The sequence below is a fragment of the Apteryx mantelli genome, chromosome 2 (assembly GCF_036417845.1).
Source record: "Apteryx mantelli isolate bAptMan1 chromosome 2, bAptMan1.hap1, whole genome shotgun sequence".
Lineage (NCBI taxonomy): Eukaryota > Metazoa > Chordata > Aves > Apterygiformes > Apterygidae > Apteryx > Apteryx mantelli.
Genome location: NC_089979.1, coordinates 5,005,273 through 5,022,572, shown reverse-complemented (window position 1 = coordinate 5,022,572; position 17,300 = coordinate 5,005,273). Strand labels below are relative to the sequence as shown.

At 41.9% G+C, this 17,300-nt stretch overlaps 1 protein-coding gene across 2 annotated transcripts in view; it reads right to left on the bottom strand.

Annotated features, from left to right (window-relative positions):
• Window positions 1-1,218: 1,218 nt before the first annotated feature.
• The window catches only part of AGO2 (argonaute RISC catalytic component 2), a 51,907-nt gene continuing 35,825 nt past the window's right edge, over window positions 1,219-17,300 (bottom strand). For both annotated transcript variants that reach the window (XM_067290116.1, XM_067290117.1), the window contains 12 exons: window positions 16,736-16,883; window positions 16,433-16,552; window positions 15,956-16,078; window positions 13,986-14,119; window positions 10,884-11,068; window positions 8,918-9,077; window positions 6,463-6,553; window positions 5,627-5,821; window positions 4,494-4,628; window positions 3,117-3,218; window positions 2,280-2,479; window positions 1,219-1,924 (listed from right to left, as the gene is read on the bottom strand). In XM_067290116.1, coding sequence (XP_067146217.1) covers window positions 1,816-1,924; window positions 2,280-2,479; window positions 3,117-3,218; window positions 4,494-4,628; window positions 5,627-5,821; window positions 6,463-6,553; window positions 8,918-9,077; window positions 10,884-11,068; window positions 13,986-14,119; window positions 15,956-16,078; window positions 16,433-16,552; window positions 16,736-16,883 — 1,702 coding nt within the window. In that variant the 3' untranslated portion in view covers window positions 1,219-1,815. The remainder of the gene's footprint in view (window positions 1,925-2,279; window positions 2,480-3,116; window positions 3,219-4,493; window positions 4,629-5,626; window positions 5,822-6,462; window positions 6,554-8,917; window positions 9,078-10,883; window positions 11,069-13,985; window positions 14,120-15,955; window positions 16,079-16,432; window positions 16,553-16,735; window positions 16,884-17,300) is intronic.

The window sequence follows — 17,300 nt, the reverse complement described above, 5'->3', positions numbered from 1 at the left end:
AAAATGGGCATTTTCTAGCTTATTCAAGAGGAAGCCGTTCTCCCCGACCCGCTACGTGGCACAGACCTCGGTATCGGTTAAAGCTTCGCCCAGCTCCGCGGCTAGAGGTAAACGCGCTCGAAACGGCGCCTGAGCGTCCGCCGAGAGGAGAGAGAAAGCAAAACGGACGCGCGGAGGAGGAGGAGATTTCGGGACGCCGCCTCCGAGCGCCTAGTCCGGCTCGCTGGCGAAAACCGCGCAGGAGCGAGGCGGCGGCGGCCGGCTGCCCGCACTCGCTCCGCTTCCGCCCGCCCGCGGCGTCGCGGTTAGCGCAACGGTTCCCCGAGCGGTTACGAACCCAGCGTGCAAGCTAACGGAAGCGCCTGCGTGATCGTCGTCAGTCTGAATTAATGCTTCTCCCGCGAGAAGGGCAAAACTCCCACGTCTCCTCCGGACCTTTAGGCGTAACGAAGAGAGCGTCGCCCCCCTCCGTCAGTAAACTTCGGTTCCCTACGATTTACCTTTACTGCATAGATTCTGCGACTCGAGCCGGCGTTACAAACGGCGGCCCGCCCTCCTCGGCCAGGGCGCCCGCTCCGCCGGGGACCGGCACGTAAATAAAATACAAATCGTTTTGTGCTTGAGCCAAGGTGGAACGGCTCCGAAGGGCGCGGGGAGAAAGCCGCCGGCGCGCTCCGGAAGCCGCCCCGCGAAAAGACGCGCTTGTCCGATCCCCACCGCGCGGATTGCCGGGCTCCACTGCGTATTTCTGCATCGGAATAGCCGTGTCCCCACGATAAGGTTTTAATTTCTAAACCCAAAGCCTTTCTTGATATGTTAACAGAAGTATAATGAGCACTCCTTAGTAAATAAAAATAAATAATAGCCTCTAGTCTATCACATTAATACTGCGAAACATATATAAAATTTACATTAATTCAAACATAACAGTGAAAAAGGATTGTACTGTATTTATCACCACAGACCCGTATTCTTTAGAGACTTTGGAAAGTTAAGTGTCACAGTCCTGTATGACAAATTCTAAAATTAGCTGTCAGTATGATTTAAAAAAAACTCTTTACAAATTTTTTAAATGGCACCTCTTCTTTTGCCAATCTAACTGGACCTATTAAAAGTTTAGGTACAAGTTCTCTCTCTCTCTTTTTTTTTTTAATTTCATATTTAGTCTATGAAAAACATTTTTAAATGCAGCACAATAAAAAACATTCAAGGACGAGCTTCAGAAAATACATTTACCCTTAGACGCACAGAGAATAATCTTTTTAAGACAGTTGAAAACCAGAATTTTGTCACTTTCTCCTTTTGAAAATAAAGTTTTGTAAATGCATCTAGAATAATCAAGGCATAAATAGTCAAAAAACGCTTTGCTTTCCTTTGTATTAAAAGCTAGTTCACAGCATTGTAGCCCATCAACGTTAGTGTGAATTAGATCTCTCCAAATTATTAAAAGCAATTAAAATGAATAGCAAACTGAAGGATGAGTTTTGCGGGGGGGTGGGGTGGGGGTTTCCCTAAGCCCTGAGATCACAGCTCTTGATTTAATTATAAAATATGGGTCTGTTTTATACCAAGCAGCTTAGAGATTTTGGCAAACCACGTTTCCGACGACTGCAGGGTTTTGTAGAAGGATGCAGTTCATAATCAAGTCTGAAATTCTGGACGGAAGGCTTTCTTGCAAACGGGAAGAGAAAAAAATTAGGACGCATCGCTCATGGCTGGCGGTCACTGTAGCTTGGGCAACTGGTGGTCTAAGTGCAGCTGGTCTCGTGTGAATCCAACTCCGTACTGTACTGAGTCGCTGAACATCAGAACATGTCAAGCAAAGTACATAGTGCGCAACGTGTCCTGGTGAACCTGAACTGCTTTAGCAAGTGCCTGATGATCTCTGCCGTTACTCTGACCAGAAGTGTGGCTTCCTTCAGCACTGAAAGAGAAGGGAGGGGAAAAAAAAAAAACAAAAAACAAAAAAAAGGGGGGGGTGGGAAGGTGAAGAGAAGCCCTATTTAATCCGCCTCTCCTTAAATACATGATTTTCATATCAAACACTTCTTCTGAACGGTCAAAAGTTAACACTGTTAAAACACCACTGAAGTTCTGAAACAGAAGAAAGCGCAGAAGGACGCAGAAGCAGCTTCTGCTCTTTCACAGCGTAATTCAGCGGAAAGACCAAACCTACCCTCTCCCTGCTAACCGAGGAGCCCCCTGACCCCAGAGTTAACAAGTCCCTTTCCTTCCTACCGCCTTCAAATCACGCCGTAATTCAGAATCGCGTAACTCACCTATCGTGTTCTTTGTCCACCAGGTGGTACCTGGCTCTGAAGGCGACCAGGTGCGCGTAGTACGCTGGCGCAGGGATGGAAACGGAACGAGTACAGCGTACGTACGTGTGACACAGCTGGTAGGTAAGGATCTGCAGTTCGTCTGAAGAGAAACGATTGTCATCCCAGAGGACGTGGTAATGAGAAGGTCTGCTTGTTCCCTGCAGGCAGATCACGGAGGACATCAGCACTTCAAAAACATTCCTAACTAACAGCAATTTAACTGGTGCCCGCGTTGAAGAATCTTTACGTAGAGTATTACATTTTGACTGTCAGTACTGTTGCTATCGTTTAATTGTTGCTGTTTCTGATCGCAGAGAAGAAATCGCAGGAAAACGCAAAGCTACAATGGTGATATCTAAAAGCGCTAGTTACGTCCTCGCAATTGGATACGCATTTCAAGCGAATTTAACGCAAGAGGCACTTTGTCTCTTATAACTTTCAGCCACGCAAGTGAGATAACTTCCAGACAAGCAAAAGGGTACGGAATGAAACTAAGGTGCTTATCGATATATGTGTGTCAGCAGTCCAGGCTCCCCTTGCAGCGCACGGAGAGAACAAAGATACTCTTTAGAGCAGCAAACAGGAGCGAAGCACAGCAAACCACATGCACAGGCTGCACTTCGCATCAGTTTGGTTTCGTTGCTTCTTTCAGGTTTTAAGAACGATAGAAGAGCATCGCGCACGGCCCAGGAACGCACAGACGGACGTTGTATCGCTTGTCACCTGTGTAACCAACACACGAAATACCAACAGCCAACGTTGTTCAAAGTTTTCATCGCCCACGAGATGCCCTACCTGAATACCAGCATGACTACACAGGTAGAAGTCAAACTCTGACGGATGGGTGATTTTTGTGTCCACTGTGGTACCGGCTGGAATGTTTCCGCTTTTCCCAACCTGCGAGAACAAAAAGTGCAAATACAGTAAGGCTCAGATTAACTCTTCCTTTTAGCTGTGCAGCCAAAAGAGAAACGCGACAAAGATCTTAAAATAAAGAAATCGGTAAGAAGCAAAAAGTCAAAAAAGGACCAGTAAAAATGAAATTTTGTTCAAATGAGAATCTGGAGCGTCTCTACTAGAGAAAAAGAAAAAAAGCTGCAAAATCTTCTTAGAAGTTACCCATAAAAATTTGCTTTTCTGATCAATGCAAAAAGAATTTCCTGTGATTGAGCTGTCAAATCCTTTTCACCTTCCCAATCCAAGAGAGACTGTTCCAAACTTTTCTTGTTTATTCTTGAAAGAGGAGAGTCCACAGCTGTAAGGGGGCCTCCCTTTCCCTTAAAAATACTCTTTACGTAAGAGCAGAACTTAAAAATATTCCTTACTTTTAAATACTTTAACAGTTGCAATCTATAGCATGCTCTCAATATTCAAAACACATACAAATCAGCATTAAAAGTAACTAATTACTGCCTTAAAGCCTAGTGGGGCTTCTGCATGTATTCACAGAGATATAATACGGATTAAGAAACATTCATAAAACAACTGGAAGTGTTCAGCACTATAATATAAAATAATGCGTTGTGACACTCGCTATGCCCAAACTGAATTCCACGTGTCCAAGATATTAGACACCTAAGACATATTAAAGGTAGCATTCATGGAAAAGAAAATATTCCAGAAGTGCAGGGTTCATCCCACCTAATTTCTGTGTCTGCTGTGCACGTGTCTACGTGTCAGCCAGTTCCCCGGGAGCCACTCTTCCGGCAACCAAAATCAAATCAGTGAACTCGGCGGAACTGGCTACTTCGGAATCAGATGAACTGTGCCTTAAACTGTGTTGGCAACACCAATTAGACCTCTGTTAACTACAAAAAGCGCCTGAAGCGACTATTTTGGATGTAGGGACCTTCACTGTGAGACCCTGCATTACTCGGGTGAATCTCAACCCTTGAGGAGCTTGAGCCAGTACGAAAACTGAAAGGAAGCCTGAAGAATTTGATAGATTGCAAAAAAGGACGTACGGACACGTCGAAGGACATTCTGCCGCGTTTTCGTAACAGCTTCGTGCCTTTTTATTATATAAAATAAAAACAGAAAATGAAGGTTTTCCTTTGCAGGCAGAGAAATCCCACCGCGTACCTCCTCCGACCAGTCCCTTGCTACTTAGTTAAGCGACACATTTTTAAAGCAGCACATAGGCAACTGGGCTAGTCGCAGATCACAACGTACCCGTTCGTTTTTATCTGTGCAGAAGAGTCTGGTGTGATGCCTTTTCTGCACAACTATAAACGTAATCCCAGGCTGGTAATCCTTTTCTAGCTTAATGCATGCTTCTCTAATAGCCAGCAATTCGTGATGGAGAACCTGAGTCATAAAAATAGAAAAGGGTGATAAATACGAGACAGTTTTCTACTAATTAGTCTTATTTATAACATCCCTTCTTGCACCGTCACTCAGAGTAATGAAATGTCAAAGCATGTGGGATCAAATCTTCATTTCTTCACTTGATGAGAACAAATTGGCTCACCAGCTTGCTGAGCCGGGCCTGAATTAGCGTCCGTATTTGTACAACTCTAAGCATGCGGCTTGGACTAATAAGCTGGATGTTAAAATCTTTTTAACTGCCAGATACAAATGAACATTTAATTAGATTGTTGAATGTACAACAGCCTAATTATTTTCCAGACTAGTCTGAGGAATAAAATCCAGAACTGCTGAAGCGAATACTGTTTCCCAGCTTTGCGAACTCGTATGGTGGACCAATAAAAACTGGAAAAAATTGAAGCGTCATAAAACAAAAAGCAACGATTTGGGATTTATCATAATTACCTGAACTATGAATGAAAGATGCAGTGGAAAACAGCAGCAAACGGAAAAATCAATATTAGTGAGAGGAAAAGCCATAAAGTTCATATGAAAGGAAAATAAATATAAGAAGATATCTGTTAAATTTTATAGGGAATAAATGAATAGTGACAATGTGAAAACACAGGATTTATAAATTCTGGGAAAGAAATAAGAATATTAGCTTACACTTAGGTTTTCTTTACTGTCTATGTTTATGGGATCCAATTTGACTAACACATCTTGAATAAGTCCCAGATGTTCAATGCTTTTGAGCATTAAAACTGTACTTGATCATTTTATTTGTGCAAAGGGAAGTGTTTTAAGGGGAAAAAAAAATAAAAAGCTCCTGAAAAACACAAAACCACTTTTCCTGCTCCTCTTGGTTAGAGTCCAACGTATTTGCTGAGGGAAGAACTGATACACTACTTTCCATAGCTCCACTACACAGAACTACATCTACTACAAAGTCTTCGACAGAAAGCTACGTAATCAAAATCTTAAAACACAAATGTAACCTGTTGGAACTGCCCCTCAGAAACGCCATCTCGGTAGAAAATAATGCGAGTTGGTTTAAATCTGGTCGACTTGTAGAACTGAATAAGCAACTCCCTGACCATGGCAGCCAAATCTTGGATGATTTCTTGGCGGTGCTGCTGGACCCGGACAGTGGCACAGTATCGATTAGGATGAGCATCCATGCTTCCTACAACCTGTGGGGGGGGAAAAAAAAAAGCTTAATACCAAACTGAACTTGAAAGCACTTTAATACAAGTTATTCCATGAAAATAACTGAACTGTCTTTTTAACAGTATCTTGCAATCTAAAGGGCTGACCAAGCAAAGATGCAGTCAAAACCATAATTATAATATATATATTTGTATAAATATAAATATAAATAAATAAATATATATATAAATAAAATATAATAAAAAATAAAAAAATCCAAGACAATTTGTTTTGTCAGGAAGCGTGAACCAACAAAAACCGCAACTGGGCCAGCATAATTCACTAGCAGCAATGGGCAAATTTTTAATATTTTTAACTGCTGAAAAAGGCAGTTTTAAAGATACACTGACTTATTAGAGGTCACCGATAAATATCAGCTGATAAGAAAAGCTCCTCTGCCTATTAGCATCTCAGGCATTTTACAAGCTAATACATACATTTAAGTAATTACTATCAGAGCAAGATCCCCAAAGTTTCATTAGATTCTGCAGAAAAATAATACATAATGCTGTAATTGGGCAATTAGAAGAACAGGAACTCCAAGTAATTGAAAGTAAGCACCAAATTGGAAGAAACGCATCAAAACCGAGCAGCCGGGCAGAGCAGGGGCTAAAGATTTACTCACCGCAGCGATAGAAGGCTTTTTCCCGTCGCCAGCTGGCGGGTGAGTTACGTCTGCGCCGAGGAATATGACGGGCTGCTGAAATACTGGTGGTCTGCAAAAGAAGAAGCGGCTCTGTGAAAGCAGCAAGGCTGACGCTTAGCGGAGCCGGTCGTAACTCAGAGAGACAGCACTTCGTACGCCCGCGGTACAGACGGGAATGAGTCAACGGTTTGCACCCGTCCAGAGCTGATCCTTTGCCCTGTGACAAGACTTAGAAGTCCTGACTGGGGTTCCCATGCTAGATCCTAAATACTTGCGCCTATTTTTAAAGCGTGGCTAATTGCAAACTGTTAATTTTTATAAGAAATGAGTGGGGAAAAAAAAAAATCCTTTTAAGTTTAAGTCAAAGAATCGCAGCCTCCATGGATTAGACCGCAGAAGAGATTAAAAGCTGTTCTCTTGGCATCAAACATCTGAGAAAATTAAAGGATTGTGCTTCTATACGTCCACGGTGATTTTGCACGCAAAAGGAAAAACAGCGCCAGTAGGGAAGTATGAAAAATCTGGATGTTATAGGTGTGATTTTAAAAATAGAATTTTTAAAAATACGTTTCAAAGTTTTAATTAAATCATGAGGTGAGTTTACTGCATCAAAAGCAGAACACCAAAACACTGCACTGCAAATTTTAAAGCTTTAAAACTCTCTTGCTTAACAAACCATTTAATTTTAAATGGGAGATTTTAGGCCACCAGAACTGCCTGTGTCTGTGGATGTGGGGGGGAACAGTTATGTAGATAGATGCCCCTGTTATCAGACCTTTTCTAAAATGTATTTGAAGGTAATTGTAATAATGTAATTTATAATATACAAATAGAAAACTGTTCTATTCCCCCCCCAAAAAAAACAAAACAGAAAATAATAATTAAAACATTCTGACACAAGTAACCCCAAAATCCACTTGTCTGGAACAGCTAGGTGTTATATGTAGTTGTGCCGTTTTGTCTTTTTCCCTTTATTTAACTCCATTTTTGTGAACAAATAGTTTATCGGTAATAACAAGCAGAACTCAACTTTCTGGCCACGTTACTGCTGTCAACACGGGCGACACAGCAGAGAACTCGTATTTATGAAAACAACATAAAACTGCTGATATGGTGTGTGCCTACCTTCATACTTGTGCCTATATTTATACTTTTAACTTTTTAAAAAAACATTTTGAAGGGCATGCTCTGTAATATAATGATTTTTAGTTGCTTTAATAGAGGAGACTTGGACAAGCACATTATCCAAGCTGAGCATATTTAGAATTTAATTATAATTTAATTTGAAACAGAATTTACAAGGTACACAAAATATACATCCCCTCCGATAACATGCTTTTTTTTTCTCCCCAAGTGCTTGTTGTTGAATTATTTTTCAGCAGCTGCCTTCTGACTAGCCTAAATATGAAGCGAACATTTGCTTATCTGAGCAAAACAGGGTGTTGACTTCTTTGAAACGGGATCCCAAGAATGATACGGCAGGTTATTCCTTGAGCTCTCCACAGCTCGACATGCAAGGAGTGGAAAAAATCCATCTTTTTACCCAAGTAGAGACCTAGCTGTTCATTTTGATGGACCTAGCTAGACCTATCTTTAGGTTAACCCTCTCGAGCCTACAGAGGTAAGACAAAACAGGCTGAATTTTGTTCATTTTTCCATCAGAATTTTTTGGAATGGGTTTTTCCATAAAACCGCCGAAAGGTTTCCATTTGAGAACATTTGTTACAAAGGGATACACAAACCCATCAGAATCTTGAACAACAGGGTCCAGTCGTTTTTACAAATAAAAAGATATTATTTCACTCTCACTCTAATCAAGTATACAGAGAACTTAATGATCTGTTAAATATGGGAGTCCATAGAATCAGAGCAACTTTCCAGACTATATCACAGTATAACTAAAGCTCATAGTGCTTTAGGGCTTAACTAAAGCACCGCAACGATAATAAGAAACTGCAGAGTAAACTGGACCTGGAAATGAATTAGTCTTTTCTGCTCCCGACTTTTGTCTTTTCAAATATCTGTGTAAGTCGAGACACACAGTGGAATAAAGAATCCTTGTGATAATTAAACTATATAGGAAAAGGTGCTGCTATTCAAGATGTTTTCTATAGGTCTCTACAAACTCAAAGTGAGAAAAAAAATCGTAAATTCTTCCTTCAAATGAAAGCTGTAGACTTTAACGATCAGATTGCAATTAAAATATTTTGATTACTTTTTCTTACACATTTCAATGGGAACAACTATTTTTCTTCAGTGTTTATAACCCAGCTTTTGCAGGACCATGTTAGAACCCCAAAAAGAGTTTTACTAAATAGTCACTTAAAAAAAAACTACAGCGTTATCTACTACAGATAAAAGCACCTATATTATGTTAATATGATCCACATTCTCTTTACAATACAATACCGTCTTCCTCTGTGAAAGGTCTTACCTTCCCTGTGGCAGTAAAATATTATTTACGCCTCCTAATTTGACGTTTATTTTTAAGCAAAGGTTAGACAGGGTTTGCGGTGTCGTTCTTTGCACGTTTTTCATCTGAACGCACTGCGTAGCCATTCCCAGCACGGTGTCGCCAACACGCTTCACCTCCGCTGCAGAGCAAAGCAAAAACAAAAAGCATTTGCACGTTGCTAATCCAAAGATGAAGGAGACATTTAATTCAGCGCTGAATACCTACTCCTAGAGTTTTAGCAAAGCGGCCGTTCGAGCTTTTTTTAAAAACAAAAAATACAGAACCACCCCAGCCTCCAAGCAAACCTCCTCTCGGTTCTGTATAACTTCTCCCTGCTGACAGTACACTAACCGGGTCCTAAATGTAACAAACGGTATTTTTTTATTCGTCTTAACTATGGATTATTTTAAATCACCCTAACTGTAATTTCAGAGTTTTTGTGTTTCATCACCGGCACAGAAGAAACTTTGGCTAGTGAAGTCACATCATACGAAAACCATTAGGATGAACAGCTATTTTGTCATTAAACCCCGGACTAATAATGCAAACTTAATAAAGGCGGTAAGTAATAGTCAGCCAAGCCAGGAACATCATCCTTCCTGTTCATCAGCTCATTAGCTTTAAACCTGACCTGCGGAGAAAGCGGACAGGTTAGCAAAGGGTGGCCCGTAAAAACTCCAGAAGGAGCATCGTTAAGAGTTTCACTCTTCAAAGGTTTAAACAAATCCTACCGTTAATAATAAAACCGAGATCGCAGGCTTGGAGAGCGCCATGATCTCACTTTCTGGAAAAGCAGACGTTTAGGCTCCACAGGAATTGAAGCAACACTGCCCTCGGAGAAGACGCAACCGCCCCTTTGGTGTCACCAGAGGGAAAGAGGAGGGGAAAAAGCAAAACTGGGCGTATAGAAAGCCCAGGAGCACGGAAGAGCACAGGGAGGAAAGAGAGGGAGACGATTAGAGGGGCGAGGAGAACCCTAACGGAAGGCAGCGACGAGGAGGGCGGGTGGGAGCGACGCCGCCTCCGCTCAGCGGTCAAGGAGAGGCAGGAGCCCCCTTTCAACGCCCAGCAGGGAAAGCGAAGGCGTCATTTTGCACCGGATTTCTAGTAACAAATTGGCGATGAGCAACTTCCTTTAAAGGAAACAAAAACGCCAATGGAACGGTTAGCATTCGGGGAGAAAAAAGGCAGATGATGCTGCAATGAGGTGGAGTAAATAAGTGAGAAAAGGAGGAAGACAGGATGGGAAACGGAGCAGTCCTGTGTCCAGGAAGAGCGAATTAAAAACAACGTACACGGTTTGTCTGAAGCGTATTGAACCAGTATGGATGAGCCCTGTAAACTGGACAAACGATCGATCTGTTTCCGAAACCGTTTAACGTCACTGAGCTTTGACCTGTGAAATTCTATGCGTTTGCGTCCTCGCAACCCAAGAGTTAAAAACAAAAAGACCAGGAAAAAGCCACTGGCAGAAATCTTCCACTTCATGCAGGTTTTTGCCAAAGGCTGAGTCAGCAAAGGCGTTTCAAAAGCTACACACGGGTTTTGAGTTCACTGCTTGCTCAGTCACTCGGAGCTTTTAGCACACAGCTTGCTATAAAGTACTTTGTAAGCCACTGAAAATCAGGTTTAAACAATTTTATAAAAAGCCTTGATTTTAGCTTTCCCACAAACGGAACATATCATGAGCAGGATGAATGTGAAAGAGCAAATTAAAAGGAGAAAATAATGAAGCAAATTGAAATGAAAAATGATTAACCAAGTTACAGTATTAATATGAAACATCATGCAGCACAAGAAGAGGAATAAAATTGATGCACAGCCCATTCCTACCTGGAATTTATACAAATAAACCAGAATTAAACTTCCGTCATTCAGACACTTCACAAAAATACAGGAACTAGTGATCAACGCGCGCATACGCTCATGATTTGCACGTACTCACCATAGACTGGTGTTTTCCCTGGCAAAATGACTACGACGAGCTGCAGCCCCGTGTAAGTGTTCTTCAGGTGCCTGAACATGGGCTCCACGCTGTCGGCTCCCTGCGCGTATTTACAGAAGCACGGCTGCCCCTGGATCGGCATCCCCGCATCTCTGGAAATCTTCCTCAGCTGCTCTGTGAAGGACCTAAAGGTTGTACACACGTTAGACTCTTAGGTGGCCAAAACCATTTCGATTTTGCGCCCATTTTCAATGGAACAATCCTGTTAAACTTGAAAAGCTTTGCTGTCCAAAAAAACCCCAGAATTCACCCCGAGTGCATCTCTAATTAAATGGCTTTCCCTATTCAGTGACTGAAGGAAAAATAGAGGAAGATAATCAAGCACCTTGCACAAATAACACTGTTCATAAAAACTTCACTTGCAAAGCAAGTGAGCTACTCCAACCCGTTAGCTCTGCCGATGAGAAACACAGTAAGAGCTGCTTTTTGCACAAAACACTACAGCAACACCATTTTGGATAGGCAGCTCTACAACACTTCAGCGCATATCGCTAGAAAAACGTCAGGAGCTTGTTCTTTTCTTGCTAAGGAGAATGACCAGCAGAAGTCTTTAGCAATTGTGGCTCAGCGAATTGAGCAAAGAGCAACAACACTGCACAAGAAAAACTTGCTGGATATCGGAGGAAGGGCGCATCCTGGAGGTGTTCAAGACAAACCTGCTTCAGGACGGTGCCAATACGAGTGTCGGTACTGGAGACAACCTAATTTTGTCCAAGGCTTTTATCAGTGAAGAGTCCGTCAGGGCCTCTGCTAGCAGCTCCGCCGTGCTGCAGTCTGCCTCCGTCTCCTGGCCCTTGTTCACGTTGCAGTGCTTGGCTATCTTTCCCTTTGAGAGGTGACCAAGAAGCAATTTTTCACTGTGCCTCTTTTAAGCAAGACAACCAGAAGCACTTAAGTGTAGGAGTCTAGGGGCCTATAAAGTATACGGAGTCTAGAAAGCATCTTCAAAGTTGGGGCACTTCGATGCCTGCAGTCAATAGCGCATGCATAGTCCGTGACTCCCATCCTGATAAGCAAAGGCCACATCCAGTGTAGCAAGTAGCGAGGTGCCACCGAGCAGATCTGTAGGGTGGAGAACTTGGCGCTGAGGAACCACCACCCACACCAGACTCGTTTCTGGGATTTTCCTGGCTGTAGCCAGGTGTGGTGGGCTGAATGTCCGTTAGGGGCTGATGTATATCCTCTAGTTGAGTTTCATCCTAAAGAAATCCAGAGTGTGCACTCTGCTTGCTCCTGGATGCAGAACGTGGCCTGGCAAGTGGTGACCTGCAGGAGAGTCTCTTCAAATACGCACTCCCAAACCAACCTAAAACACTAACACAGAAGCACCCAGAGAGGTCCTTTTTTGGCACTTGTCTCTACTACCAGAAGTTTAATTGATACCTGCTTGATCCCTGGTAGCAACAGTTAACTGACATCAACGTTGACAAAGACCTTTTATTATTTCAGAGTAGACATCCCCATAGGTGCCTAAGAAGTTGCTTGTCTTCACAGAAGGGAGCCAGGTAACACAGTCCTACCCACTTAGAGGCTGTGAAGTTTTAGTTTCTTCTATATCCAACATTATTTTCAGGGATCATAAAAGAATGTGAGCCTCAGCCCGGCAGCTTGTGACTTCTTGTAAAAATAGGTATGTAACACGTTTTCCCTGGCAAAACAGGCACTCACCACTATAAGCAGAAATAGTAGCAGGACAGACAAGTCTAAAACGCTGCAAGTTTTGAGCCTGTATTTATAGGAGTCTATCCACTAGCATGGTGTCTAACAGGAAAGGTTACCTCACTGTTCCCAACAGCTGGAGCCGAATGATTTTGAAGACTTTTAGGGATTTTGAAGGTGCTTAGTCTGAGCTAAGAACTAGACAACTCAACAGCAGCTGAGTTTCAGCTTGCTCAACAAGATGCAACAAGAAGGGACTGGATGCAGACAAATTCCCAGTATGAAAGAACTTCTTTGCAGGATGAGGACAAATTCCATCTAAGCTAAAATTAAGTTATTTCAGCTCATTATGTTGCAGGCTTGTGCCTATTCCTCCGGTGAGCTTTACACCCCAAAGCTGACCAACTTCTCCTAAGCAGCATTGGACTTAGAGAGAACACGTCCTTAACAACAGCACAAGAAGCGAAAGGTAAGATTTTTACTGTTTCATCACCGCTTGTTAGGGAAACGTTCCCTAGCTATTTGGCAAGTTATCAAAAAGAACATTGTTATGGTAATGCTACTGTTACGGATAATGACTGCCTCGCATTCCCCTGGAAAAGAGCAGTCGAGCAAGCTCCCAAGAGCTGCCTCTGCCCATGCACGAAGGGAAAGCGCGACTGCGTGCCAAGGAATGAGATAATCCCCGTACATGGGCAGGCACGCTCTCCTTGATCTAAGGACGATAGGTGTCACTTTTAGCAACAGTCTTCCATTTATTTGTGCCCCCCAAAATAGAGAAACCAGGTTTGAAAATTGAGTTTCATTCAAATGCTCGAGGTCAACAAAACAACAAACTGCTCTTACTCATCTTGTAAATACAGTAATTTATACATTACTGTACCTCTGGGGGCAGAAAACTGGAGACCAAAATTTGATTGCTTTACATTAAAGTTTACCTTTTAAATAGGTTCAACACTGATAGGGTTTTTTTCTGGGTATATACTTAAATTGAGACGTAAGACACGCACATGCTAGCTTGCAGTACTGAGAAATACTTAGTGATAAACATTGTTCATTGTATCATTTCAACAGTCTCCGCTGTTCTTTATTCATCTTTAACTCTAGGCGAAGGCTTCAATTGTGGTAGGAAACTTGCCATACAGTGTAAGTTGGTTCTGATCCTGAGGATTTCACAAAACCATGATGCTAACACTGAAATTGTATTTGTACGGTTCAATACCCGTGACACTGAAAGCACAGCAAGAGCAGTGTTACAGACATATTTCCTTATGTTAAACAATTTAACAAAATACATATACCTAGTAAACAAATAAGTGCAACGTATGACACTTCTGTACGTAATGAATACGTAATAAAGCCATCTTCTTAGGAGACACTTACTTAAGATGAACTTCAGTGCATTGGCGCTGGGGAGCAAAGCATGCAATTGCCCACACCTTTATTTCGATTCCAGTGTGAAACTGCTTATTCCTCATGTCCCAAACACCTTGAACTGGTGTAGCAATTGCTTTATTCTGGAAGTGGAAAGAAAAAGAAAAAAAAATAATGCAGAAAACGACTCACACCAACAAAAATCAGTTACACTCTTGCTCTGCTCTACCTACCAGGCTATTTAAACTCTCAGGTCTTTCTGTATTATTCAAAAACCTATTCTATCTTCAAAAGATAGCCTGCTACTCTGGTGAAAAATAAAGCTTATGGTAATCACATGCTCATTTTTACTGCTGACGATTTTCTTTGGTTATATAAATCAGCAGCAAGTAGAAATTACGTATGGATAGTAATTCAGAGATTCACAACCGGCAAATAATAGTAAGGAATGCACATTCCTACAGCGGCTTCACAACTGCTCAGTGAACTTTCCAAGAATTAATTTAGCTTCCCAACACTTGAGTGACTTAATTCAAGTATTATCAATATTTTACACATCAGTAAATAGAGACAAATAGCGGTTCAAGGTCACTTGGAAAAAAAAAAAGGGAAAGAGCTGACAAAAGATGACTGGTTATCGAGCTTTGACCTGTGTAACACTCTTTCTCCTATTGAGTGGACATTATTGTGATGGATTATCTAGAGGAGAAGGGATAGAATGACTAAAGCGATTCTGCTGATGTTAATTACCTTATTAAGTATTAGTATCCAGTAGCTGTTTTACACAAGTTCCTGCAGTGTCTGCCCTTCACTGAGCAGCAATGGCTAAAACGTACGGCAAACGTTCAGGACACAAATTTAATAATTCGTTTCGTCAGGAGCTGTGTGGGCTGAAGGCTGTACCTCCCCCACCCCGACTTGTCACCATTTATCTGCCTTTAAGCTTTCGCTGCCCCTTCTCTGGTGCCACAACAGCTCCTGGGAGCACTCTCCCTAATCAGGATCAGGCAAAGGCAGCCAGCTTAGCTTAACTTGTCAGGGAAGGAAGGTTTGAGCTCATCTGTCTGGTTTTGACCGGAGAACATTAGGGAGAAGGCTCAAGATCCCGTCCCACGGCAGGTTTACAGAGGGAACGGTCTGATTTGCGCCTGGGAACAGAGCTGTTTTCAGCTGCAATGCTTCAATTACATGACGCTCATCGGAAGTCTCCACAAGTGAATTTATCGTAGACATTAAGACTCTCCCTCTTGCAGAAAAATTACGTTATGTAATTGATAAAAAATAAAAATCAAGAGGGACATTATACAATCGATAACAAATCCCTGCTTCTCAAGCTTTTTTTGAAAAAGTAGTAGCAAGGGCATGTGCGACAGAGGCCACTGGACAGGCCATTTTAAAGAAAAAAACCTGTCAAATACTTCCAACAGGCAGGGGTGGCTCTAGAGAATAACATGCTGATAGAGCTAACACCTTAAGATAGTTGTCCTAAACACAGCTGCTCCCCCCAGGACTCTCAAAACCCAACCAGAAGTTCAGGAAGAAGATTTCAGAGTTAAGGGAGGCAAAAATAAATTAAAAAAAAAAAACAAAAAAACCCCCACAACATTTGTCTTTGTTCTTTTCTATATGCACTGATTTGAACCACTATTTGCAATTTTCTCCTTGCAAAACCTCCCAAAACAGTGCACGAGAGAAAAACGTGACTTATACATATTTTCCTCTATAGTTGATACAAATGTATTTTTGCCCTAGCTTTTCTTTTAAAAATAAAGAAGCGATGGGGCAGGTAGCATATCACATAAAACATGGCCACTAAGTTTAAGGATTTTTTAAAAAAATATTTACGTGCTAAACATTACACCAAACATGAATTTATCCCATTACATTCAACTTCATTCATTTAAAATAACCTTATTACAGAAGTTACCACAGCCGGTAATCAACGCAATCACAGACAGTACAGCACCGGTTTAACGTACCCTGCCTCCGTAGAGGATCGAGGGAGGCTGTAGGACTCTGCCGGTCACATCGGTCATCTCATCTTTGACCATTATCCCAAATTCACGAACATAAGGGTCAGTATTAAAACTTGCGCTCCGCATCTGAAATTAGAAGGAATGAGATATTGCTTGCAGAAAAAAAGCCCTTTTCATGAGATCTAAAATTTTCAGAGATGACCGCATTTGAGCGCGTGTCCCCACCACGGGTGAGGCCAAGCATTCAGAGCCGCTGTTAATTCCACTTGGACACTTGCCTTAAAATTTGAAATAAAGCACCAAAAGAGCATTTGAAAAGCCTGTGTGAGAGTACGTTTCTCTGTGACTAACAGAGAAAGCCTTCTAAAAACAGACATATTAGCTGTGCGCAGCGGTACAAACTACTTCATATCTTCTAGCGGTAGGAGGAAAATTAAGTTTGCTACCACACTTTGCTCTCATCGCTTACAGAGCACTTACCAATTTGCTAATCTCCTCTTGACGGTCAGGCGCTGATCTGGCAGTCGCCCGAATCATAGTGGAAGTTTGATTGTCCGTCAGCTTCTTTATGCATCTTTGCCCTGCCACTATGTTGCACACCTAAAACAGCCCCACAAAACGTAAGTTAAAAAAAACAAAATGCAACTGTTATTTTTTTTTCCTGCTTATTTACGCGATTTCTAAAGTTGGCTACTCGTAAAGCACAATTTGTCAACAGTTCAGCCTTTTTGCTCTGCCCCCCCCCCCTTCCCAGAACACAGTATTATATCGAAGTTGACTTGCCTCAAGAGGAAGGTACGTGTGTTTCTGCTCCTGTCCGACTTGTAAACATGGAAGGTGAGGATAGCGTAGAACTAATTTGTGCCTGTCCTTAAAATACTGAGCTACAGTGCATTCAACTGTTTGTCCATTCTCCTGCTGAAGCGGGAATCTGTTGGAAGTCAAATGTGAAAATAAGCCATCGCTTTATCTAAAGCACTTTCCCATGCTCTATGCACCTCTTGGCACAGGTTAAATTTGCTGGAAATTCAACCTATCTTTTTTTGAATGACCTAAGTATGCTTTTATAATGAAGATTCCATCACTGCCACTATCATGTGTCTTTTAATAGTACCACAGAAGGCTATTTCTCTAACATTCATGTTATCTGAAGCTATAACATAAGCTCCTTAAGAGTGGGTGCTTCAGAGGCAACAACTAATATTTTCTGCTTATTTGTGATACTTGGTCCTATATTTTATGATATGCCAAGCACAGAATACAGTCTTTCCACTATAAGATTCACAAAACCAACAGGATATCTGTGTATTTTGAAGTTATCTGCAAGTCTCTGGTTAGCGATAAAAAT